Source organism: Protopterus annectens, chromosome 9.part0 (genome assembly GCF_019279795.1).
Source record: "Protopterus annectens isolate FY-2018-M chromosome 9.part0, PAN1.0, whole genome shotgun sequence".
Classification (NCBI taxonomy): Eukaryota; Metazoa; Chordata; order Ceratodontiformes; family Protopteridae; genus Protopterus; species Protopterus annectens.
This window is the reverse complement of record NC_056743.1, coordinates 1,410,397,412-1,410,422,512: the sequence shown is the minus strand read 5'-3', so window position 1 is coordinate 1,410,422,512 and position 25,101 is coordinate 1,410,397,412. Positions and strand designations below refer to the sequence as shown.

At 43.4% G+C, this 25,101-nt stretch overlaps 1 protein-coding gene across 4 annotated transcripts in view; it reads left to right on the top strand.

Moving 5' to 3' along the window:
• KANSL3 (KAT8 regulatory NSL complex subunit 3) overlaps positions 1-25,101 on the top strand; it is a 2,067,031-nt gene that overhangs the window by 1,551,773 nt on the left and 490,157 nt on the right. For all 4 annotated transcript variants that reach the window (XM_044084373.1, XM_044084371.1, XM_044084372.1 and 1 more), the window contains exon 17: positions 21,055-21,209. In XM_044084373.1, the coding sequence (XP_043940308.1) occupies positions 21,055-21,209 (155 nt within the window). The remainder of the gene's footprint in view (positions 1-21,054; positions 21,210-25,101) is intronic.

Genomic DNA, 25,101 nt, shown 5'->3' with positions numbered 1-25,101 from the left:
ATGATTTTGTGGGAGACTGCTCTCAGTTTACACCTCAGTCTTCAGGCAAGGTTTCTACCAGGAGCACAGAACTCCTTAGCGGATGTGTTGAGCAGACAAATTGTGGATCCTCACGAGTGGAAACTGGATCCTCATGTGTTTCAAAAGTTGACAGTGTTATGGGGGACTCCAGACATAGATCTGTTCACTTCTCCACTAAATTACCAGTTGCCAAAGTTTTGCACAAAAATGTTTCATCCCACAGCTTGGAAGGTGGATGCTCTATCATTCAGTTGGAGCAATCTTCATGTGTATGCCTTTCCACCTCTGCCTCTCATTCCCAAGGTACTCCTGAAGGCCAGAATAGACAAGCCATCCATGATTCTGATAGCGCCGGATTGGCCTCGACAGCACTGGTATCCACTACTGAGGAGTTTGGTACGGGAGCCTCCATGGCCTCTGCCTTTGATTCCGCATCTTTTGTCTCAGGAGGGCAATCACTTCCTCAATGTCAAGATTCAGTCTCTGCATCTCACAGCTTGGCATATTCTGTTTTAGACCCTGGAGGGTCTCAGCTTCCACAACAAGTTTTGAATGTTATTTTGGAGGCCAGAAGGCCTAGTACAAGGAAAGTTTACGCTGATAAATGGAGGAGATTTTTTCTTTGGAGCAAAGCGAAGGACTTTGATGTTTCCAAGCCTGATTTAAGTGTTTCTCTTCAATATCTTACTGAGTTATTGGACAAGGGTTTGTCTTTCTCCTCGATAAAGGTTCATGCTGCAGCCATTTCTGCTCACTATGACTGTGACCCTCCTTTATTTTCCCATCCTTTGTTTAAGCAATTTCTTAGAGGGCAAAGAACATAAGACCCCACGTAGAGCTCCTACTCCTGCTTGGGATCTCAATTTTGTGTTGGAAAAGCTTACTCTACAACCTTTTGAGCCTGCAGCTACTGCCGAGTTAAAGTATTTATCATGGAAGACTGCTTTTTTGTTGGCCATTACCTCTGCAAGAAGGGTTTCTGAATTACAGGCCCTTATGGCAGTGGAACCTTTCCTGATTTTTCATAAGGATAGGGTATCTTTGCGTACTAATCCTTCCTTTATGCCTAAAGTGGTTTCTAGTGTGGCCTTGAACCAAACTATTCATTTGCCTACTTTTTACGCAAACCCCCAAAATAAAGGGGAGAAGATTTTGCATACTTTGGATATTCACAGGCAATTACGTTATTATTTGAGCAGAACCAAGGGGTTCAGGCAGTCTCAGCAGATGTCCTTCATGGATGCATCTGCAGTCATAACAACTGGGTTGTCCTGTCGTCAGGCAGCCCTTCAGTCGGCCGGATTCCAAAGTCCGGGTCCGGCTTCGGCTGATGTCGCACTCCACCCGACGTCATCTCTGTTGGTCTTCGGGTATAAAAGCATCAGCCGACGCCATTTTCCTCAGTCTTTCTTGCCGTGGCGCCGAAGCAGAAGCTGTTCGCAAGTGCCGGTCGGTCGGATCCAGAGATTACTTCTACCGAATACTACTTGAAGACTTCTAAAGCTAAGTACCCGTTGGGGACTCTTTCTTGCCTCAGCCGATGTCAGAAAAAGTTAACAATTGTTTAACCTGTGGGAAACAAATACCTCATAAAGATTTCCACTCTTACTGTCTGCCTTGTTTAGGCCCAGCCCACGACGTAGCAGCCTGTTCGGCCTGTGCTTCTTTCAACCGGCAACGCTTAGGCGTCGGTCGGAGTTTGCAGAACAGTTTTTCGGTTCTGATTTTGCGTACATTATGCCGTCGGATCCTCCGACTACCCAATCTACCAAAAAACCCAAAGATAAAGACCGACACTCGCGGTCCGCGGTTTCGGCCGAAACCATGGTTAAGCAAATCATGAGTGTCTCGTTTTCGGACGAAACCAAGAAAACTGATCTAAGTACAGCTGAACCTATTCCTACAACTGAGGCCCCTGCTACAACTCTTGAATCGACCTCAGAAATTTTACCCACTACGGTGGTTGACTTATCAGACACCATCCCCTTGGATGTCTCTACCCCAGCACGTGGTGCTGCTAGGCCTTCAGCAGCCATGTCCATTAAGGCCTTCGCCAGGGCTAAAGCAGCCAAGACTACTAAAACAGTGCCTGTTAAACCCCCACATCCAGGCCCTCTTCTAGTTCTCAAATGCTTACTTTGGCAGAAGATTTAATTTCTTTAATTAGAGGATCTCAATCTCACCCAGACAGGGCCTCTCAGCCCCCAGAGAAGAGACCTAGGGCAGAGCCCCCTGAGCCAGTGTCCTCTGATGAATCTGCTGATGAATCAGACATAACTGACCAGCCAGAGGCTCCCTTCTCCAATTTTGAAGATTCTGATGCTGAAGAATCCATTCCAGCTGCTTCCCCACCAGAAGAATTCTCCTTTGGGAAACCTTGCATGCCATGCGAGAACAGTTCCAATGGCAGCAACAGGATTTTTCAGACTCCAGAAAAGACTTAGGACCTTTCTGCACCTCCCACAGCACAGGCCCTTAGCTATACCTCCTGTTCTCTCTGTGGTGGATGATGCTTTCAATGATGTTTGCTCCGCTCCAGACTCTTTACCCCAGCCCCTGCCAAACCAGACAGATTTTACAGGGTGCCAGATACTCATCACCACCTTTACAAGGCCCCACTTGCAGACCCAGAAACTATATCCCAGGGTCCCAAGGCAGTAGCAGCGACCATAGCTAAAACCCTACTCCTTCTGAAAGGGAAGCAAGGTCATTAGACAGATGGGGTAAAAAGGTCTACACTTCAGCTACTCTCTCAGCTAGAGCTTTAAACTGTCAGTTTCACATGATACAATACCAAGAGTTTATGCTTGATCAGTTAACTAAAAACTAACCACTGATGAATCTCTTGATAAGAAATATGTATTAGAGATGGTAAATAACATACAACAGGTTAGCAACCATTCCTTAAAATGTGGCTATGATGCACTGGAGGCTTCATTTAGATCAGCCATGACAGGCACAGTGATAAGAAGGCATGCATGGCTAAAGGAACAAGCTTTACCGGATCATGTTAAAGCTAAGCTGCTAGATGCTCCTATGGACAAGACAAGTTTGTTTGGTACACCTGCCCAGCAGGTTATGAAGAAAATGGAAGAAAAGGCAAAATCTGTTCAAACTGTTAAAGATTTCTTGCAGGTTCAACCCCAAGGTTTAGCAGGAACTGGCCTGCCAAAATTGGTCCTTTCCTGACTCCACAAAATTTCAAAGGGGCAGGAATAGGCGTTCCAGAGGCAGAAACCAATCCAGAGGAGGTGCCTACAGAGGACGACAGTGGCAAGGTAACAACAGAGGCACAGACACAGCCACTGCCACTACATCAGCACAACCACAGTGACTTAACCCTAAATCCGCCTACCAGGGAACAAATAGCAGCTCCTCTAGGCGGAAAGTTAACCTTATTTTCAAAGAACTGGCACTACATAACAAAAGACAAGTGGATTTTACAAACCATAGATCAAGGTTACGGTTTCACTTCCACACTTTACCAGTCAAAAGAGGAATGCCAAATCTACCTCCAAATCAAAAACAGAGGCTCTACGCCAGATAATGGAGTTAGCAAACATGAGAGCTGTGGAAAGAGTGCCAACAGCAGAGCAAGGAAAGGGTTCTATTCCAGACTATTCCTAGTTCCAAGAAAGGAAAAAGTTGGAGACCAATTCTCGACCTGTCCACCTTAAATACATACATCATTGTCCCAAAATTCAAAATGCTGACCCTACAGCAACTTCTTCCCATGCTGGGCAAGGAGTCTTGGCTGGTAACTCTAGATCTCAAGGAGGCATACCTGCACGTCCCCATTCGACCAATCTGCAGAAGATACCTCAGATTTCTTGCAGGATCAGAGCACTATCAATTCTCAGCATTGCCCTTTGGCTTATCTACTGCCCAGAGTATTCACAAAATGCCTGGCATCAGTAATCGCCCATTGCAGACTACAGGGAATTCAAATTTACCCATACCTGGACGACTGCCTGCTACAAGGGGACAACAAAAGCAAGCTGACAACAGATTTACAAAGGGTCATTTACTTGCTACAAGCACTGGGATACACAGTCAATTTACAAAAGTCAAGGCTGATACCATCCCAAACAAGGACATTCTTGGGCGGAATTGGACACAGTAAAACAAATGGCATTCCTGACTACAGAAAAACAAAAGAACTTCCTCTTTACTTCTTGGCACTAACAAAACTGAACAAGTTAACAGCAAGAAAAGTACTGCAGGCCTTGGGCTTCATGGCATCATGCATAATCTTGGTTCCATTTGCCAGACTACATATGAGAAAACTACAGTGGTACCTAAAGAATTTATGGTCCCAACACAGACACAGTCTAGAAACAGAAATCCCACTAATTCCATGCTTAAAACAGGAGTTCCTATGGTGGGCTCAGGCATGCCAGTCAAACCCAGGCCTACCCTTTCGCAGATGTCAAGCAAGCCAGACCATCACAACAGACGCTTCAGACCTAGGATGGGGGGCCCACATGCTGGACAAATGCGTGCAAGGATTGTGGACACAGGATCAACTTCACCTGCACATCAACCTAAAAGAAATGCTGGCAGTAAAACTGGCAATCCAAAAGTTCAAACCATTTCTCAAAGAGGGCCAGTTGATGATAAGGACAGACAACACCACAGTCATGTGGTACATCAACAAACAGGGAGGCACTCATTCATACCCCTATGCAGAATGACCTTGGAGCTGTGGACCCTGGCACTCAGCTACAACATCCAGTTACAGGCAATATTTGTACCGGGGAAAGACAATACTCTAGCAGACATATTAAGCAGAACCACTTCGGATGCCCACGAATGGAAGCTGCACCCGGACATCTTGAAGACCATCTCAAAGAAATGGGGAATGCCACAGATAGACCTATTCGCATCACCTCTCAATCACCAGCTCAAAAAATTCTGCACAAGGACATTCCACCCACTAGCATGGAAAGTGGATTCGCTCTCCTTCAACTGGAAAGGCCTAACAGCATATGCATTCCCACCTCTTCCTTTGATACACAAGGTACTACTGAAAATCAAGGAAGAACGTCCAAGGATAATCCTGATAGCTCGGAACTGGCCAAGACAACACTGGTACCCACTACTGAGGAGCATGTCTCGAACAATATGTGGCCATTACCCCTGATGCCTTTGATGTTAACTCAGAACAACTACAGCATCATACATCCAAACCTAAAACGCGTTGCAACTGACTGCATGGAACATCACATAGCAGCAGCTAATCCAGAACTTTCCCAAAGAGTAAAAGACATTATTCTTGAAGCACGCAGACCTTCAACAAGAAGGAACTATGCTGGAAAATGGAAAAGATTTGTCATTTGGAGTACGGAAAGAGGAAAAGATGTGTCAAACATAGATATGCCTAATATTCTGGAGTATCTGGCGAACTTCTTCATTCAGGCCTGTCCTACTCCTCCATCAAGATACATGCATCAGCTATTTCAGCAGAATACAGCTTTGATCCACCTGTTTTTCAAGCACCCTTTGCTCAGGCAGTTCCTCAGAGGAATCAAGAATGTAAAACCTCCAAGGAAACCACCATTACCAGCTTGGGATTTAAACTTTGTGCTAGAAAAATTGACACTATCACCCTTTGAACCAGCAGCAACAGCAGACCTACAACACCTGTCATGGAAAACTGCTTTCCTACTGGCAATTACTTCAGCAAGGAGGGTTTCAGAACTACAGGCCTTAATGGCAGTGCAACCCTTCCTAATCTTCCACCAAGATAGAGTGTCCATGAGGACTAATCCTACATTTATGCCCAAGGTGGTATCCAGAGTGTCTTTAAACCAGGCAATCCACCTACCTACCTTCTTTCCCAACCCACAAAACAGAGGGGAAAGAATACTGCATACCTTGGATGTACATAGACAGCTACGCTACTACTTGGACAGAACAAAAAATAGCAGAAAGACTGACCAACTTTTTGTAGCCTATGCAACAGGAAGGGAAGGAAAAGCTATTTCCAAACAGACAATCTCCAAATGGATAGGAAATTGCATACGATTCTGTTACTCCTTCCATGGAAAACCAATTCCACAGAACATAAGACCTCATTCTACAAGGGCAACAGCCACTACCACAGCCTTCTTACGAGGAGTGGCAACCAAAGACATTATTGAGGCAGCTACTTGGACCTCCGTGCATACATTTGCCAAGCATTATAATTTGCCTCTATATTCCAGATCCCGAGCAGGGTTTGCCACTGCTGTACTGCAAGGGATCCTAAACACACCATAATCTACTTTTATCCTCCCCTAGTTGGCTATGGTATTCTACCCAGTTGTTATGACTGCAGATGCATCCATGAAGGACATAGTACAGTTTTGTACCTACCATAAATGTAGATGTCCGAACTGGATAGCATCTGCAGTCAGGATTACCCTCCCTCCTTCCCCTCTGTGGTACTCCTAGGGTGTTTACCCTCCTAATAGCTAGCTGTTGGGGAGTCTTTATGGTGTATTTGTTTGTATATATGTACATACATGCTTATTGTTGTATTTACCTCTATCTATTTGGAAACATTGGCATCTATCCAAATTTTAGCCTGCAAGAGGGCTTCTGGCATCTGGGGCAAGAAACACTGAGGAAAATGGCGTCGGCTGATGCTTTTATACCCGAAGACCAACAGAGATGACGTCGGGTGGAGTGCGACATCAGCCGAAGCCGGACCCGGACTTTGGAATCCGGCCGACTGAAGGGCTGCCTGACGACAGGACAACCCAGTTGTTATGACTGCAGATGCTATCCAGTTCGGACATCTACATTTATGGTAGGTACAAAACTGTACTTTGTTTGTTTCTTTTGCTTTGGGTTCTCAGGGAAAACCTGTTTCAAAACAAACTATTTCTAAATGGATTGGGTTTTGTATTTCTTTCTGTTATTCCCATCATGGTAAGGAGATTCCGGCTGGAATCAGACCTCATTCCACTAGAGCTACTGCCACTTCTACTGCCTTTCTAAGGGGGGTAGCTACAAGAGATATTTTGGAAGCAGCCACTTGGAGTTCAGTACATACTTTTTCCAAGCATTACCACCTTCCTCTTTATTCTAAGTCTAGGGCTGGATTTGCCACTGCAATATTACAGGGCATTTTAGCAGCCCCTAATGCTTTATGATTTTGCCGTCCTCCCTTTACCTCTGCTTTGGGATTCTACCCATGTGTAAGGACTGCAGCAATGTGAGATGAAGAACATAGTACAGTTTTGTACCTACCATAAATGTAGATGTTCGAAGATCCACATTGCTGCAGTCCAATTTACCCTCCCTCCTTCCCCTCTGTAGTTTGGCATGGTTATATGGTTTGGGTGATGGTTGTTGTTGGGCAGGTTTTTGGGAGGTATCCTGTTTTTGGGCTGTGGCCTTTCTTTTTAGGGCCTTCTGACATCTGGGGCAAGAAAAGACTGAGGATATGACGTCGGTCATGCGCTTTTATACCCTGACGCTCTGATGTCAGATCTGAGTGCCCATGACCGACGTCAGCCTAATACTTTGGTATTCGGGCCGACCGAGGACAGCGGACTACCCATATGTAAGGACTGCAGCAATGTGGATCTTCGAACATCTACATTTATGGTAGGTACAAAACTGTACTTTTTGTACCTACCATAAATGTAGATGTCCGAGAGGAATGCATCTGCAGTCGGGATTACCCACCCTCCTTCCCCTCTGAGGTACTCCTAGGGTACTTACCAATCTACAGCTAGCTTGGGGGGGATCTATTATGGTGTATTTGTTTGTATATATGTACATACATGCTTATTTTGTGTGTTTGCTCTCTACTATTTGGAAACTTTGACATTTATCCAAATTTAGCCTACCAAGAGGGCACCTGGCATCTGGGGCAAGAAACACTGAGGAAAATGGAGTCGGCTGATGCCTTTATACCCGAAAATTGCCGCAATGACGTCGGGTGAAGTGCGACTCCAGCCGAAGCCAGACCCAGACTTTGGAATCCGGCCGACCGAAGGGCTGCCTGATGACAGGACAACCCATTTGTTATGACTGCAGATGCATTCCTCACGGACATCTACATTTATGGTAGGTACAAAACTGTACTTTCCTTAGCCAGCAATCTTCTCACTCGGCTTCCATGGCATCCATCAGTTGTTCTGAATCCGATCTACCTAAGCAAAAGAAAAAAAAAGCTTAGGTCATCGTCTTGTTATTGTTGAGCAAGGTGAGGCGCTTTCGCAGCTCACTTCTTTTTTTCTAATCCAGTATCTCACGCCTCTGTCGAGGTCCTTTCAGAGTCTGACATGCTGTTGGCTCCATTGACTGCTACACATGCCACTGACATTAGCTCGTCGATTGGGTCCAGGACTGCTCTGCAGGCCTTGGCTTCTGAGGAGCATGTTCTGCTCTGAGATTCTGCAGCTAGACCTTGGCCTACTCCAGCTCCGATGCATTTACTTCAGTCTCGGGAGACAGGCATCAGGGAGTTGGACACCCTTTGGCCTGAGGCATTAGCCACACCTAAGAAAACCTCTGTTCCTAGGCTTTCAGTCAGTCTCTCCAGCTCCATTTCTCAGGGGTCACAGCAGGATTTAATTGGGTTAGCAGTGGATCTGCTCTCCATTGTCAGATCAAGGGATTACTTTTCCTTGGTAAAGAAAAATAAGTGATCTTCGGGTAATTTTCCTGGATCCCATTCCTTCTGAGGAACATTCTGAATTTGCGGACTCTAGGTCTGAAAAGGGACCCTCCTTTAACTTCTGTGAGGACTCTGGGTCTGAGAAGGGCCCCTCCTTTACCTTCTGTGAGGACTCAAGACTGAGGAAATCCTCCCTTCTGCCTCATCTCCTAAGGATTACACCTTTGGAGAGACCCTCCATGCCATGAGGCAACATTTTCAGTGGGAAGTTCAGGACTATTTAACAGACTAAACAGTGTGTTAGGGAATTCCTGGACTTAATAAGCCACTGGCTTACCCCCCCCCATTCTGGAAGTGGTGGAAGATGTCTTCCTGGAATCTTCTTTTAAACTTTACTCCCACCCACCTGCCCCATGTAAGCCAGACAGGTTTTAAAGCGTCCAGGATTCCTGTAAGTATCTTTACAGAAACCCTACTGCTGACCCTAAAGTTATCACTCCAGGACCAAAAGGAGCCAGATCCAGTTCCTCTAGGAGCCCGCTGCCTACAGACAAAGAGATCAGGGCCCTTGACAGGTTTGGCATGAAGGTTTATATATCTGCCCCCTTGCCATGAGGGCCTTAAATTGTCAATTTCATACAATTGAGTACCAACAGACTATAGTAGAGCAGCTTAAACTAAATGTTTCCACCCGTGAAGACAAAAACTGTGCAAAAGAATTAACTGACCTCTGTCATTCCATTGCTCAGGTAGCTAAACATTCCCTCCACTGTGGCCATGATGCCAAGGAAGCATCTTGCAGAGCAGCTACTACTGGATCTGTTATTAGGAGACATGCTTGACCCCGAAAACAAACTCTTTGGAACATGTCAAACCTAGCCTATTGGATGCCCCCTTGACAAGGAGGTTCTGTTCAGGCCCAAGTCAGAAGTCCTTAAAAAGATGGAGGATAAGGCTACTTCAATGCAGACAGTAAAAGATTTCCTTCAAGTACAACTACCCATGTTCAACAGAAATTTTCAAACCAAACACTGGTCCTTTCCCACCCAGCCTAGGAATAGGCAGAGGAAACCTCAAAGGGATAGGCCACTCCGACAGAGGCAACAGTCACAAAGGGGCAGGCAGTGGGTCGCAGAGACACCTGTGCAAGGGAGTTCTAGACCCCAAGCCACATCCAGAGAGCAACAATGACTCAGCCACCCCTCTCCTACCCCCACCCCCACCCCAAAGCTAGGAGGAAGGCTGTCTTTTTTTCAGACATACCTAGACCCCCATCACTTGAGTCAGATGGATTCTAGATATTATTGCAAATGGCTACAAACTCGCATTCAAAGAGCATTTAAAATACTCAGGTTATCCAGATGCCCACCCCCCCCCCCCCCAAAAAAAAAAAAAACAGAGGTCTTGGCTCAAATCCAGATACTGTGTTCGCAGGGAGCAGTAAAACCAGTTCCCACTGCTCATCAGGGAAATGGATTATATTCCAGGCTCTTCCTTATCCCCAGAAAGGAAGGCTCTTGGCACCTCCATTTAGGATCTGTCCAACTTAAATCAATTTCTCTTGGTGCCAAAGTGCATAATGTTAACCCTCCAAAAACTGCTGCCCATGATATCACCCATGTAGTCATGGTCTTTCTAGACCTAAAAGATGCGTATCTGCACATCCCTATTCAGGCATTCCTCAGAAGATTTCTTTGCTTCATGGCAGGATCCAGTCACTATCAATTTTCTGCACTGCCCTTTGGCTTATCTACTAGACCAGGAGTGTTCACAAAATACCTAGCACCAGCAATAGCCTTCTGCAAGACCAGGGGGATACAAATCTGTCCTTACCCGGACAACTGCCTCATACAGGCCACAGATCACGCCAAGCTCCTCAAGGACCTCAAATTCACCCAGGACCTCCTTTCCTCACTGGGGTTCACAGTGAACCTACAGAAATCTCACACTTCACCAACAAAAAAGATTTTCTTCCTGGGGGTACTTCTCTCCAAAAGGCTTTCCTTCCTCCAGAAAAAGTCTTCTTCCCTATATATTTCTTCTACAGGATCCATTTGAGAGATTGCATCTCAGCAAGGGAATTTCTTCAAGCCCTGTGATACATGGCCTCATGCATCCTCATGGTTCCTCTTGTCAGACTACACATAAAGAAGCTCCACTGCTACCTGAAGAATGTCTGGTGCCAGAGCTTACAGTCCCTAGAGACCAAGATTTCCCTGATCCCCTGCCTCAAAACAGAGATTGCATGGTGGGTGCAAGCTTGCTCCCAGAATCGGGGCCTCCCCGTCAAAATCTCTCCTCAGGCTCAAACCCTAACCACAGATGCCTCGGAGACAGCATGGGAGATTCATCTCCAGAACCTCCAAACCCAGGGGAAGTAGGATTCCGGATCCAGTGACAAGACACATCAACTGGAAGGAACTCCTGGCAGTATTAAAGGTCCTATTAGTCTTCAAGGAAAAATGGACCCAGATGTCCTAGTAATCAAGATAGACAATACCACAGTTACGTGGTACATAAACAGACAAGGAGGTACACATTCTTACCCCCTGTAATGTCTAGCAGTGCAAATCTGGGAAACATGGTAGCACAGTACCTTCCAGGAGTTCAGAATGTTCTGGCAGACCATCTCAGTAGAAACTTGGATCCTCATGAGTGGCATCTGCACAAAAAGATCTTCTAGTCCATAACCCAAACATGGGGAATTCTACAGGTGGACCTCTTTGCATCCAAAGTGAACACACACCTGCAAAAATTCTGTACTGGTTGCAAACAAGAGACAGCTTGGAAAGCAGATGCCTTCTCCTTCACTTGGACAGTGCTTTTAATTTATGCATTTCCCCCATACCCCTTCTTCCTCTTGTTCTGCTCAAGATAAGAGAAGTGGGCCCAAGAGCAATTCTTATAGCTCTGGACTGGCTTAGACAACATTGGTACCCCTTCCTCCTCGAACTCATCAACCAGGGCCCATGGGTACTCCCTCAGAGAGTAGATCTCCTCACCCAGAACAAGAGAAGCATTGTACATCCCAATCTGCAGACCCTCAGCCTTGCGCGTGGATGATCCCACAACAAACCACAATGGGGTTAGCCTAAGTAAACAGGTGCTAGCCATCCTCAAAGAATCCAGAAGGCCTAACACCAGGAAATCCTGTTCAGCTAAGTGGAAAAAGATTTTCTGTTTGGTGCAAAGATTGCCACCCAGATCTCAAATCAACACGTTTCCTGCTGAATCAGGGACTATCTCATTCTTCCATTAAAATCCATACATCTACCATCTCTGCATATGTGTTCTCCCACCCTCCCCTTTTCTCCCATCCACTCTTAAAGCAATTTCTTAGGGGAGTAATCCACATTAGACCACCCAGGAGGAAACCTACTCCTCTTTAGGACCTTTATTTTGTACTAGAGAAACTGACTTTGCCCCCTTTTGAGCCAACATCTTATGCGGACCTAATGTTCCTGACTTGGAAAATAGTTCTTCTGCTATCATCTCAGCTAGGAGGGTTTCTGAGTTGCAGGCCCTCATGGCAGTGGAACTTTTCCTTGTCTTCCACAGGGGTAAGGTCTCTCTCAGAACCAGTCCGTCCTTTATGCTTAAAGTGGTCACTAACACCTCTTTGAATCAGGCCATCCATCTCCCTACCTTCTTTCCCAATCCACAAAACAAAGGGGAGAGAATACTGTATCACTTGGATGAGCGCAGACAGCTATGCTTCTGTCTGGATAAGACAAAAGCTTTGAGAAAGTCTGATCAACTTTTCATTACCTTTGCCTCTGGAAAAGAAGGCAAGCCTCCTCTAAGCAAACTATTTCCAAATGGATTTCCCACTGCATTTGCTTTTGTTACAGTTTACACGGCAAAGTGCCATCAGTAGGGATAAAATCTCATTCCGCCAGGGCAATTGCTACTTCCCACTGCCTTTCTAAAGTGGGTCTCCACCAAGGACATCTTGGAGGCTGCCACCTGGTCTTCAGTGCATACCTTCATTTAGACTACCACCTGCCATCTTTCTCCAGGTCTAGAGCAGGCTTTGCTACTGCTGTCTTGGAGGGCATCCTCTCTTCCCCTTAAACACCTTCCTCCCTCCTTTCAGCTTTGGGAATCTTCCTAATGGTCAGGACTGCAACAGTGAAACACGAAGAACATAATATAGTTGTGTACACTTAGCATAAATGTAGATGTTCAAGTGTATTCACTGTTGCAGTTTTCTTTCCCTCCCAAACCCCCCCCCCCCTCAGCCTACTATGTAGGTTGATCCTGTTTTGCTACTCAGCTGAGGGACCCCTCCTTGGCTCCCTTCCTATGTCAGGTTCTCCTTTGGATGCCTCCTATCTACTTAGGGCTGCTCCTAGTTGAGGGCAAGAAAACACTGGTATCATGACACAGGTTGGCTACCTTTATACCCAAACATACTGATGTCATTCAGGGTGTCCACCTGCCTGGGGGCCGGAAAGAATTTTGTCTGGTACTCAAGCCAGCTGAGGGTTTTCACTGCAGGAAATCCCAATAGTCAGGACTGCAACAATGAATGCACTTGAATATCTATATCAGCACCATGGACTCCATAGCCTAGGCTGTATAGTCAGTCATCTTATTTACATCCATCTTCCCTCCATTGTTGAGGTTTTGTGTTTCACCTCCTCCACTGATTTCCTTGTTTTTTGTTTTGCAAAAAAAAAAAGTTTATATCTTACTAATAAAGGGGTCACCAATCAGAATAATTTATTTCATTCTACTGTGCTTGTTCCTTTCTCTAAAACTTTGATTGTTGCCTCCATATGCTAAAAGTATTCCTGTCTTTGAGGTCATTGAGACACATTCAAGGCTTCTTGTGTAAGGCAGGCTGTTGTAAGTTTGCTGCAGATTGAAAAGCTAGCTCTTGGGACAGTAGGTAGATTCTATGTAGTAGAGTTCAGGTCTCAACTCCATCTGGTAATTTAAAGTATACTAGCATAGTTATCGTAGATTTTACTTCCACTATTTAAAGAAGCTTTAGAAAGGGTACTTCAGGAGGAACAGGAAATTTTATTCTGTTTTTTTTTTTGTCTTCAAAAAGTTGGGAAGTTCTGTGTAATATTGGATAAAATGACTTAAACGTTTGCATATGACATAAAATATGCAGAAGGCTCAGCCTTCACATTGTTATTTCTTTGCTGTCAAACAGATTTTTTTCTTAATTTCATAGGTTCATAGGTGTGTACCAGGCTAATGGCCCTGGAGCCTTTACAAGCCTAGCCCATAGGATTACCTTGGCATTGTGCCACCCAACCGTAGTTACCATTGCCCTTGTCAAGTAGAGCCACTAGAGTGATCCCCAGTGTGAATTTTATATTTCCCATCAACTCATCAAGATTTCTGTTGAAGAGGGCCAGTGAGGGGCTCCGCTTGACATGTATGGGAAATCTATTCCATAGCATGGGCAGTCTCTAAGTTTTGAACCTGCCCCTCCAGCTAGTTCTGTTGATTGTGGTAATGAGGTTGAGTTCTGTGGAGCATGTAGTGCAGAGGGATTGGGATTTCTATAGATGTAGCATTTCTAACAGAGCTGGGTTAGACATGGCTTTGTAAGTCAAGCAGAGATCACCTCTAAGTAGGTGATATGAGACAGAGAATAGAGTTTTTTTTAGTCTGTCCATATAGGACAAGTGTTTAAGGCCCAGGATCTTCTTTGTGAGGTAGTTTTATGGCCTCTCCACATGTTGCAGGTGTCTAGTGAGGTACATGCCAAGTAGGGCATTACTTGATGATTGGCCTAATGAGGGAAGAGTAGATGGTGGCAATGACCTCTTTTCTTTGTGGATGCAAAACCTTTAGTAATGAGATGTGCCACATAGAAGGGTTTTCTGACCACAGTGGCAATGTGGTGCTCAAAAAAGAGGTTGCGGTCAACCTGTGTTCCCAGATATCTTAATAACGCCTTCTGTGTTCAGTGGACTACTATCGATGTGGTAATTCATGGGAACCGGGTTTTTCCCAAAGGGGATGACGACACATTTTTTGGCACTGAGCTTAAGGCCATGGTTCTGACACCAGTCGTTGGTCGCAGTGAGGCCTTTCTGTAGGATGTCAACATCACTTGGGGAGTTAATTATGGCTCCCAACTTGCAATCGTCTGCGAACTTTGTCAGCCAGAGTCCCTTCGTGTTGGCCTGAAATTCAGAGAAGTAGATACCAAACAGGAGAGGACCCAGGACCGAACCCTGTGGGATTCCACTCGTGACTGGATTGGCAGTCTGACTTGGAATCAGCTACTTTCACACTGCGGGTTCTATTTGTGATCCAGTTTGCAACCCACCTAGTGATATAGGGGTTGATGCCTAGCTTAGTGAGTTTTTCTATGATTCCTGAGTGGGGAATGGTATAAAAGGCCTTGGCCAGATCAAGGTAGGCTGTATGAACCACCTTGCCTTCATCCAAAGCTCTAGTGACTGACTCATAGAAGGCGACCAGGTTGAGCATGTATGCTCTACCCTTCACAAAACCAAACTGTGTAGGATCCAGAATTTGGAGATTCCCTATATCCTTGTTTATTAGGTCCATGATGATGCATTCTATATCTTTGCATATCAGACTCATCAGGCTAATGAGGCGATAGTTCCCAGGGTCTGTAGTCACTCCTCCTCTGTGAGATGGGATGACTGTAGCAGTGTACCATTTGTAGGGACAAAGCCTGAGGTGAGGCTGTGATTGAACAGGGCACACAGGTGAGGTGTCAGTTCACTTTGTAGTTCATATAGAACACAGCCAGGGATATTGCCAGGTCCCATAGAAGCTGTATTCTTGGCCTTGGACAGTGCTGTTTTAACATGTGCAGCAGTAATACTGGGTGCTTGGCAGTCTACTGGTATTGTGATTGGTCCTTTGAGTGCCAACTTTACACCTCTCTCCCCCAACAATCTGTTAGCCAGTATATTGGCAATATCTGTTGGCTCGGTATAGGAGGTGCCGTTGTGCAATAGCCCCAAACAAATCTGAGTATTGCCGTGGAGATTCTTTACATAACTATAGAAGGCCTTGTGGTTGTCTTTACTATCTGCTGCAATTCTGTTTTCATAGTTTCATAGCTAGCTTTAGAGGATTTGATGACGGATCTCAACTTTTTGTTGAGGCTGATAAGGGAGTTTTTCCAGTCTTGGGACTTCACCTTATTCCACATCAGTTTCCTCCTCCTGTTGTAGAGTTTGTTTATGGCAGGGGACCACCAGATTGGTTTCCTTTTTTTGGAGAAGAGCATCTTGGTTCTATTGGATATGGCAAGATCCATGCATTTGTGTACGTGTTCGTACAGGGCATTAGTGTATGATTCGGCGGTCATGCAGCTGTTCTCCAATTGCATGGGTGCCATGAGTTAGCCACCTCTGTTTTTAGAAGCCCAAAGTTAGCTTTGGAGAAGTTTTTTATGGTGGTTACCTTTGTTGGGGGTGGGGGGTTGGGGGATGTGGATTTCCAAGGTGATTAGTTTGTGGTCGGATCTAACCAGGGAGGAGTTGACCACTGGTATAGAGCAACGGTCGCCCATGTTAGTACTGACCAGGTCAAGGATGTTGCTTCCTGTAGTGGGATTAAGAACAAGCTGGTCCAGAACATTGGAATTAATGAATTCCAAGAAACGTTGACCAAGTGTATTGGTACATGAGTAGTTTTCCCAGTTAATGGAGGGGTAGTTGAAGTTGCCCAGTATGAGAGTGTTAGGTTGGACCCTGATATTCTCCAAGGTGCTTAGGAATGTGGAGTGTGAGTCTTGGGACATTGTTGGGGACTTATGGCAGGCTACGACCTGAGTTGCTGTCTTACCCAATGTTAGCTGCACCTGAAGTATCTCTGATGCGTTATGTTGGGCTACCAGTCTGAAGGTGTGCACATCCTTTATGAATATGGAAACACCACCACCTTTGGCGCTTCGGTCCCAGTTCTGGGGCCGAAAGGTGTGGAATGAGTTATAGCCTGGTAGTGCAGGGGTGCTTTCTGCTGCCTTGAACCAGGTCTCTGTTACAGCACAAATGTCGATGTTCTCCATTTTAAGGAGTGCTTCGAGATTTAGACTTATAGCGTTCAGCAGCATGACCCTCAGATTGCATTTGTTTGTAGCTGTTACGGTGGTAATTAGGTCTTTGGAACACTGCCTGAAAAAGGTACTATAGGAGTGGCAAGAGCCTTGGCCAGTATCCGGAAGCCCAGGGGTGACAGATGCAGGCCATCTCTGGCAAAGCATCGAGGTCCGTCAATCATGTCATCCCAGGCAGACAGATACTGGATCCCCTTAGAATGACACCAGAAACCTAGCCAATTGTTGAAATCAGTCATTTTCTGCTTGTACTGTGGTATCATTCTGGGTGATGGTAGGAGGCTGCTCTGGGCTAGGGTCATACCCGCCTGGGCTACATAATCTGACAGCTCTGCCCTCCTCCATGTCTCTTTTCATGCACTCCAGGGAGGTATGTCTCAGGTCATTCACACCCACATGTACAATGACAGAGTCATATTTGTACCTGTTGTTGAGGGACCTGAGTGTGTGCGTTATGTGGCAGATCCTGGCACCTGACAGGCAGCTGTTACTTTCTCCTTATTCAACCTGTTGAGTGGGACATCAGTGTGCCTCACTATCGAGTCACCTATGACTAGTGTGTTGGGCATGCTGTTTTGCCTTAGGGGCTTTGGTTGAGTGGCACACTGTTTAGGAGGGTTATGTGTCTTGTGATTAGTGTTGTGTTGTGGTGGTCGAGTGTGTTTCTGTCTTGGAGGTCTCTGCTGTTTGGGTAGATTTTTATTGAGAGCCTCCGCAAAGGTGGGTGTGTGGTTTGTGTCTTTATGTGAAGGCAGTGCTGGTGTGTGTTCTTGATGGCTATGTTTTCCATGTGGTGTGGTGCAAGTGTTGACCCCTCCTCTTGACCAGCTATTCCGGTCTTGGCTGGAGAGTGCGTGGCTTCCAGTTTGGAATATAAGTGCATCTCTCGCAAGTCTGAGTGTTGGGAGGTAAGAGGAGAGGGTTATCAATGTACATGTGGCAGCTGCTACATTGCCTCAGGATGCCCAAATTCACCAGGTTAATAGGAGAAAGCAGAGGGAACTGACCTTTAGACATGCCTGGAGGGGTGGGCATTAATAATAAGTACTGGAGCTATTTCCTTGTAGAACATTTAGTGCTGGTAGCACTTTTGTGTGCTACAGTAATTGCTACAAGAAGTCTGGTAAGGTGCTAGACTAATAAGCTAGTAAAAGTGCAGCAGAGGTGAAAACTAGCAGATTTCAGAAGTTTACAAACAGTCCAGGATACAGCAAATCTGTGTCAGGAGTAGACTAGTCATTGCATATTGTGAATGATTATTGGAATGTCAGAGTGTATAACCTATTCAGACTGATCCTCAAATTAACTCTAAGAGGACAGCAATTTCAGTACAGTAGAGTCGATTATCCAAACTAATTGGGACCTAGGGTAGTTCGTATAATCAAACTGTTTGGATAATCAAACATATAATTAAACTGGTTAAAAAACTTCTTTAAAAGTTTTTGATTAACTTTAATCAAGAAAAATAAAACAAATATACTGTAAGTAGAAAACGGTATAGTATAATTTTGTAGTACAAGCAAATACGTATAATGTTTACATATTCAGACTTTATGATTTTTCCTACATGAAAACTTTGGAAGGTTGTGTTTGGATAACTGACATTTTGGATAATCGACTCTCCACTGTACTCTCTTGCCCTTCAACTTTTCTTTTATTGATAGGATGTTCAATTGCCTGGTCATAGTCAAAGAAGAGTTCCAATGAAAGAATATCATAGTCTATTATTTTATGGATGGAGGGCTACCTGTGAGGAGCCCCAAACTTCTGTAATCTCAGAACTTTTTATGGGCCTTAATGTACTTATGGTTATTGTGTTTTCATTGGCAGAGAAAGTACTGCTTTTCTTTTGTAGTCTGGTGGATGTTTTCACATAACCAAAAGGCAGGGTTTGCCCCTTATACTTCCAAGCCTGAAGGAGGTTCTTATGTCAGCCACTTACCTGAAAGGTTGAAACCCTGAGCACTGTCATTGTTCAGAGGCTTCTGCGTTGTCATAATGGAGGTATTGTATCAGCATCATTGGAACTTTGGGCAGTAATCCTTGCCCATTAGGACCATAAGAGGTGTCCCAGGACAGAATTACTGTATGTGAATTTAGACTGTAGTTTTTAAATTTTCATGTCTGTGAATGTATTTCTTGGTGTATATTTTCCCTCTATGCAGTAAATCTGTTTGTATCTTGATTGGGGTGGTAACTTACCAGATATTTCTGATGGCAGTCTATATCTCAAAAGTCAAACATTTTGGCTGAACCTTTAGACTCATAGTAACAGCAAAGCACTTTCAGTCTCAGACCAAGTGTCTGCAGCATAAGAATGGTATTTCATGTTTGGCAGTTAGTGGCAGTCCACTTCTTTTTTTCTGAAAACAGTGTTTGTTAGCTGTTCTTTTTCCTACAGTAGAATAAGGCAACATTTGTAGTGGATGTATTCTCTATGAAACAGGAAGAGGTATGCGTCTGTGCATTTCCAGTCATTCTTCACTCTAGTTCCTCTCCTGCCAATGAAGGTTTGTCTGCAAAGGCTAAAAGTTTATCCTTAACTTTTGCTCTTTCTTTTTTTATTCTATAACAGTGGGTTCCTTCTCCACTGAATGAAAACAGGCTGTGGACCAGAATCATTTCATCCACTACATTTGACTGCAGTTACCCTTCAGCTTGTCTGTGTCTCATAAATATTTCAGAAATGTGCAGAAGGGCCTTCATCTGGCCCTTTTCAAAGTGCCAACTAGAAGAGATTCTCTGTGAAATTGCTTAGTCTCCGCTACCCACCCTAGCTGATGCCTTTACAAAACTTCTGATATTTTGTTAACTCTGACCTATATGTTAATGTACAGTTATGCTACATGTCCTGGCTCTTTTTAGCGTTCACAACCTTATTGGTGACATTACATTGCCTTAGCAATGCCATTTTCTTGTGCTCTTTCATTTGAGGGCCCCTGTTACAGTCAAGTTCTACCGTGAGGTTTGAGCTTTGGTTGTTAGGCTTTGTGTCCTTATTTCTAGCCTGCTTTCTATGGCAGGTCTTAGATTAGCATATAAAACATTGGGATTCTATACTTCCTGCTAGAAGTTATTTTCATTGATGACCTTGAGAGTCTGTTCACATTTCTGTTTTCTCTTTGGAACCCAGAACATGAGACAGAGTGCCCTTCTTAACTTGGATACAAAGCCTCATTTGCAATGTTCTCTTGTTTTCATAATGAGGGAGAGACTAGTGCACTTGTAGACATACACTTTTTTGTGCATAGTTTTCCAGTTGTTTTTGAAACCTAGAGGCCTTTGGTCAAGTAAGCACAAAAATCAGTCCACTGGATGGATGTCTGCCATCTCTGCTTGCTTTATGAGAACATGCTCAAGGTAAAACATTTGTGCACTTGATACTTATTCTCTTTGCACAGTTTCCTGAAGCACTGCAACCTTGATCTCTAGCCCAAGGGTCAAACTTTATTTTAAAAAAGCTATGTTGCAAGACATTTTGTCCATAGAAGGCTCTTGCCATTACCAATATGAAGCAGTAGTTGCAAGCTCTTGTGACACTTCCTGACAATCTTCCATTGCATGTGGCCTTTTGAAGAAAAAACAGTGATAAGTACTTCACCATACATGTATATATTTAAAAGGGCTTAATTCCCCCACCATTCCATCCATCTTATTATAGAATGTATCATTCACCGCTTATGCCCTTTTGGTAGTTGATTTGCATTAACAGAAATTTGTATGAATTATTTTTCTTTTTTAGAAGGGTCCTAGTTTGAAGAGGACAAGAAATTGGAAGCATATTTACTGTTACCAGGGCACACTGTTGGAGCTAAAGGAAAATTTGAAGAACTTGAAAACTAACAGCAGTTGCCCACTTCTAACAGCTCCCTTTAAGATTACAGATGTAATGAGTGTTGCCTTATTAGTACTTCTTATCACTGAATACAATTCTGAATATTTTTATATTTAATGACAGTTTAGTCCTTTTGGGTTGTGAATTAGTACAGATCTTTGGAGTGATGTATTAAGCACTGAAATATTAAACTGATGACACTGAAGATGGGAAACTTTGTTTTAATCTTTGGCAATGAACATTGACAACAATTCATGATCATCTCACTTGGTAGTTTTCTCCAAGCTTTGTTTTATGAAACTATATGTTTTGTCCAGTTTCATGAACTCCAGTCTTTGTGCAGTCATTGTTTACTCTGCAGAACTGACTGTAGAAGTTATGCAACACTCTTTTTTTTTTCCTGTTAATGAATGGAAGTTAATGCATCGTCTTGGTTTTACATACAGGATGACAAGTTTTGTGTGTGTTTATATCTGTTAAACTAGCTTATATTTGCTTTGCTTTTATCACTAATAGAACAAGTGCAACTGAGAGCATTCCTGCAAGTCTCTCACCATCTGGTGTAATTCCTAATATTGCTACATCTCACAGTGCGTTCCAGACGTTGCAGACACGACTGACTGCCAGCTCAGCAGCCAGTGTACAAACACAGCTTGGAACTGCCTCACAAGGTATGTGTACATGGGTTTAACTCTGTCCATAGCCTGGAAGGAAACTGATATTGTGTGAGAGAAAGGAAAGTAATGCAGTAAATGTGCACACTAGACTGTGCACTTTGCTTTATCTTAAGAATCATTGGCCAATAGGAAGAGAACTATGCTTGTTATTTGTTACTGCTTCAGAGTAGAAATATATGTAGCCTTCTTAGATCATTTCTTCAGAGGCTGATCAACTGTATGAGAGACACTGGACATTTTCTTTTTCATTCAAGAAGATTGTATAATTTCTGCTCTTAAAGGCTTTTTTTTGCTATTTAGTATTGCTAAATATGCAATCCCTGCCATATAATAAAAGATAGCAGTGAATGCTTGTGTATATTGTGACCAGGTTACCACCCTCCCACCAGCAAATTCTGTATCACACATTATGGCTTTTCGGTGAGTTCAGTCCTGGAGATGTTAGTATCAGGGAATCTGATATAGTTAAAGATGTAGCATGCCTTTGTGTCTGTATGTAGTTGATGCTCATTATTTGAGCACTGCTGCAGTAGCCTTAGTTATATAGGATATAGCTTACGTAAGGTATAACAGCTGGCCAGCTTCTAGAACTTAAGAGCACTTACCATTCATTCAGACTGTTGGCAGCTTGAACAGAGCTGAAGTAGCTCAATGGTTTGAGCACCAAGCCTTGATAACTTGATAACTATCTGCTTGCAGGTTTTGAGGATCGATGTCGGCTAGAGTTTCTCCATTGCTGGGCAGATAAGTTCTCCATTAGTCCAAATAAAATCACTTTAGCTAGCAGACTCTCTCTGATGCCCTCCCTGTGGGAGGAATAAAGACACGTTGTTAAAGTTTCAAGTAGTTTATTTAGTTAAGTAGTTAGATGGACGAGTGACTAGATGACAAATGCCTCTTCAGTAATCTGTTCAGAAAACCAACCAGGGTTAATATGCTGTTGCACAGTAAAAGCTTGCATCCTCAGATCACGAAGAGAAGTGTTATAAAATCACAAGGGAGGAGAATTGTGTGCATCTCCAAAGAGCTTAGAGCTTTCATCACAAGTCTAATTAACCTATAGCAAGACTTCCTGACTAGGGGGTACTGCAGTAGATTACATAATTCCATCCTCAACCCCATCAGAACTTTTAAAGGAGGCAGAGGACCCCATTTTGAGGGCCCCCCCCTGGGGGACTCCTAGGGCTCAACGGAAACCCACCAGAGGACAAAAGAAAAAAGGAGCATGGCGTGGTGATTACAGACAATAAACAACTGGAAAAACTCCTAGGAACCCCACTCTTGTTTTGTTTTCAAGAGAGCCAGGAAACATTATGGACTGGTTAGAGTGCAAATTCAGACCAGAGAAGGACAGTTATTTATTTATTTATTTATTTGCATTTCTTTACCAGGAAGGTCCCCTGGGCCAAAAGTACCCATTTTCAGTGGAGGCCCAGGGAGAGAAGCTCCACAGTGAAATACAACACATACATTTGAATAACAAACCAAAATAGCTACAACACAAGTTTTAAATGGCATACAAAGTTTTAACAAAGTTTTGAATAGAATACATATTTTTTAACCAAGTAAGAAGCAAAGCGGATGTACATAACAGAGGAACTCGTCCCCATGGCCCCGTATTTTTGCACTTACTGCAAATACATCAGCAAAAAGGATTACTTATTTTGTCCGTTCCTCAGAAAAAATCAACAGCAATTGTTCTTGTAATTGCAACACTGCTTTTGTTATATACCATGCACAGTGTAATGGCTGCAGTTGTGTTTATTGAGGGAAAAGTGGTGGCACACCACCCGCCTGACATCAGTCTCCAGATTCTCACAGACCAGCTAGCAAAGCATTGCTGTGATTTTCCAGACCATGGAAGTTTCCATTTCCACATCCTGGACAAGCTTGCTGTGGGTTCACTCAAAGGAAATGGAAAAAAAATGGAGTTAAGCCGGCAGATCAGGCTGGATGCCCACCATCACTCTGGTCTAAACTCAAGCATTTATATTAAAAGTGAGCTTCCACTCAGGAAACTTAAAAACTGTAAATCATACAGCTAAAACACCTGTAGTGTTTGACACAGGATTTGGACATAAACTGTTAATTAATTCTAATTGCTGCTGTTAACATGAACAAGCCAATCAAAAAATTAGACCTGCTGATTACTGCATCTACCTTGGTATGGTTTTTCTGTTGAACTAGTAACATGGGAAACCAGCTACACCGATTATTTTTCTTTTTTGTAATCTCTAGATAAGTCCAACTCTAAACAGTAACTGTCAGGAGTTTGGAAATGCTTTTTACCTCATGAAGTATGAGCAAACCAAATGCAGTCGAGGAAGTAAGATGTTCAAAAACACCAGGTGGTGTAAGTAAAACAGCACAGGATCCAAATGATACAAATAGCTGGAGGAATAGCTGAAAAAAACACAGAGTCCAAATACTGCTGAACGGTTTAATAAGCACACAAATAATAAAGCCAAATGGTAAGCGCTTTCGTCCCACCAATACAGAACTTAGTCAGACATGGAACATTTAAAACAGTCAGTATTTAAACAAAATTCAAGTGGTCACATGTAAAAAAAAACATTTAAAACCACGCCCCCTTAAAGTTAAAAATACGGATAACTAAAGAATATATTAATATAACATATCCTAACAGTAATAAATGTATATGAATAAATAGATTTAAAACTGAATAGATAATGCATGTAAAATGTATAAACTAAATAAACAAATAAATACATATTAAAAATCACCTCAATAAAGCTTTCAACCTCAATAATGAACTAATGGAAGTATTCTCATTAAGCCCTGGCCAATTGGCAGCATCTAACAATAGCTGCCAATACAACTCCCTTTTCTCAAGTAAAATGGACCAAGCACCCCCTCTTAATTCTACTGAAATATGGTCTATTACAAAAAATTTGAATGAAAGTGTTTCATTCTCAAACAAATGTTTATATAATGCATTGGTCTCTTTCTGCTTTCTAATCTCATAAAGATGTTCGTAAATACGATTCTTCAATTTTTTATCGGTTTTGCTGATATAGAAACACTTACATTGTTTGTACCTAGCACAATAGGTAACCCACTCAGTATTTCAATTATATCTACTTCTTAATTTTACTGTGATATTATTAATTTCATACATATCTCCCTCTTTTATATATTTGTAAAAGTGACATGTTCCACACTTACTCATATGTGCACCATTACATTTCAATATAGAAAACTTCTTTTCAAAACAATTTTTTAAATTCCTCCCTTTTCTAAAAACCATTAAGGGTCCCCCACCAACATACTGTCTTAAATTCCTGTCCTGTCTTAAAATAGTCCAATACTTTAGTAAAATATTTCTTAGACGTACCTCCCTGGACTACATGAAAAGAGACATAGAGGAGCTCTCTGATCATGTAGCCCAGACCGGTATGACCCTGACCCTGAGTAGCATCTTGCCCTCATCAAGAATGATGCCACAGTATAAAGATAAAATGATCGATTTTAACAATTGGCTTAGCTTTTGGTGTAATTCAAAGGGGATCCAGTGTTTGTCAGTCTGGGATGACATGCTCGACAAGCCACGTTGCTTCTCAAGAGACGGCTTGCACCTGTCGCCCTTGGGCTTTCGAATACTGGCCAAGGCTCTTGCCACCTCCATAGTGCTTTTTTAGGCAAGGTTCAAAAGACAAACCCACCTCCGTAAACAACACAAGCAACAAAAAACTGAGGGTAGTGCTACTCAATGCCAGAAGTCTAAACCTTAAAATGCATGCACTCGAGGCACTCCTCAGCAAGGAGGGAATTGATTTATGTGCAGTAACAGAAACCTGGTTCAAGGCTCCAGAGAGCACCCCAGCACTACCAGGCTATAACTCATACCATACCGTTCGGCTCCAGA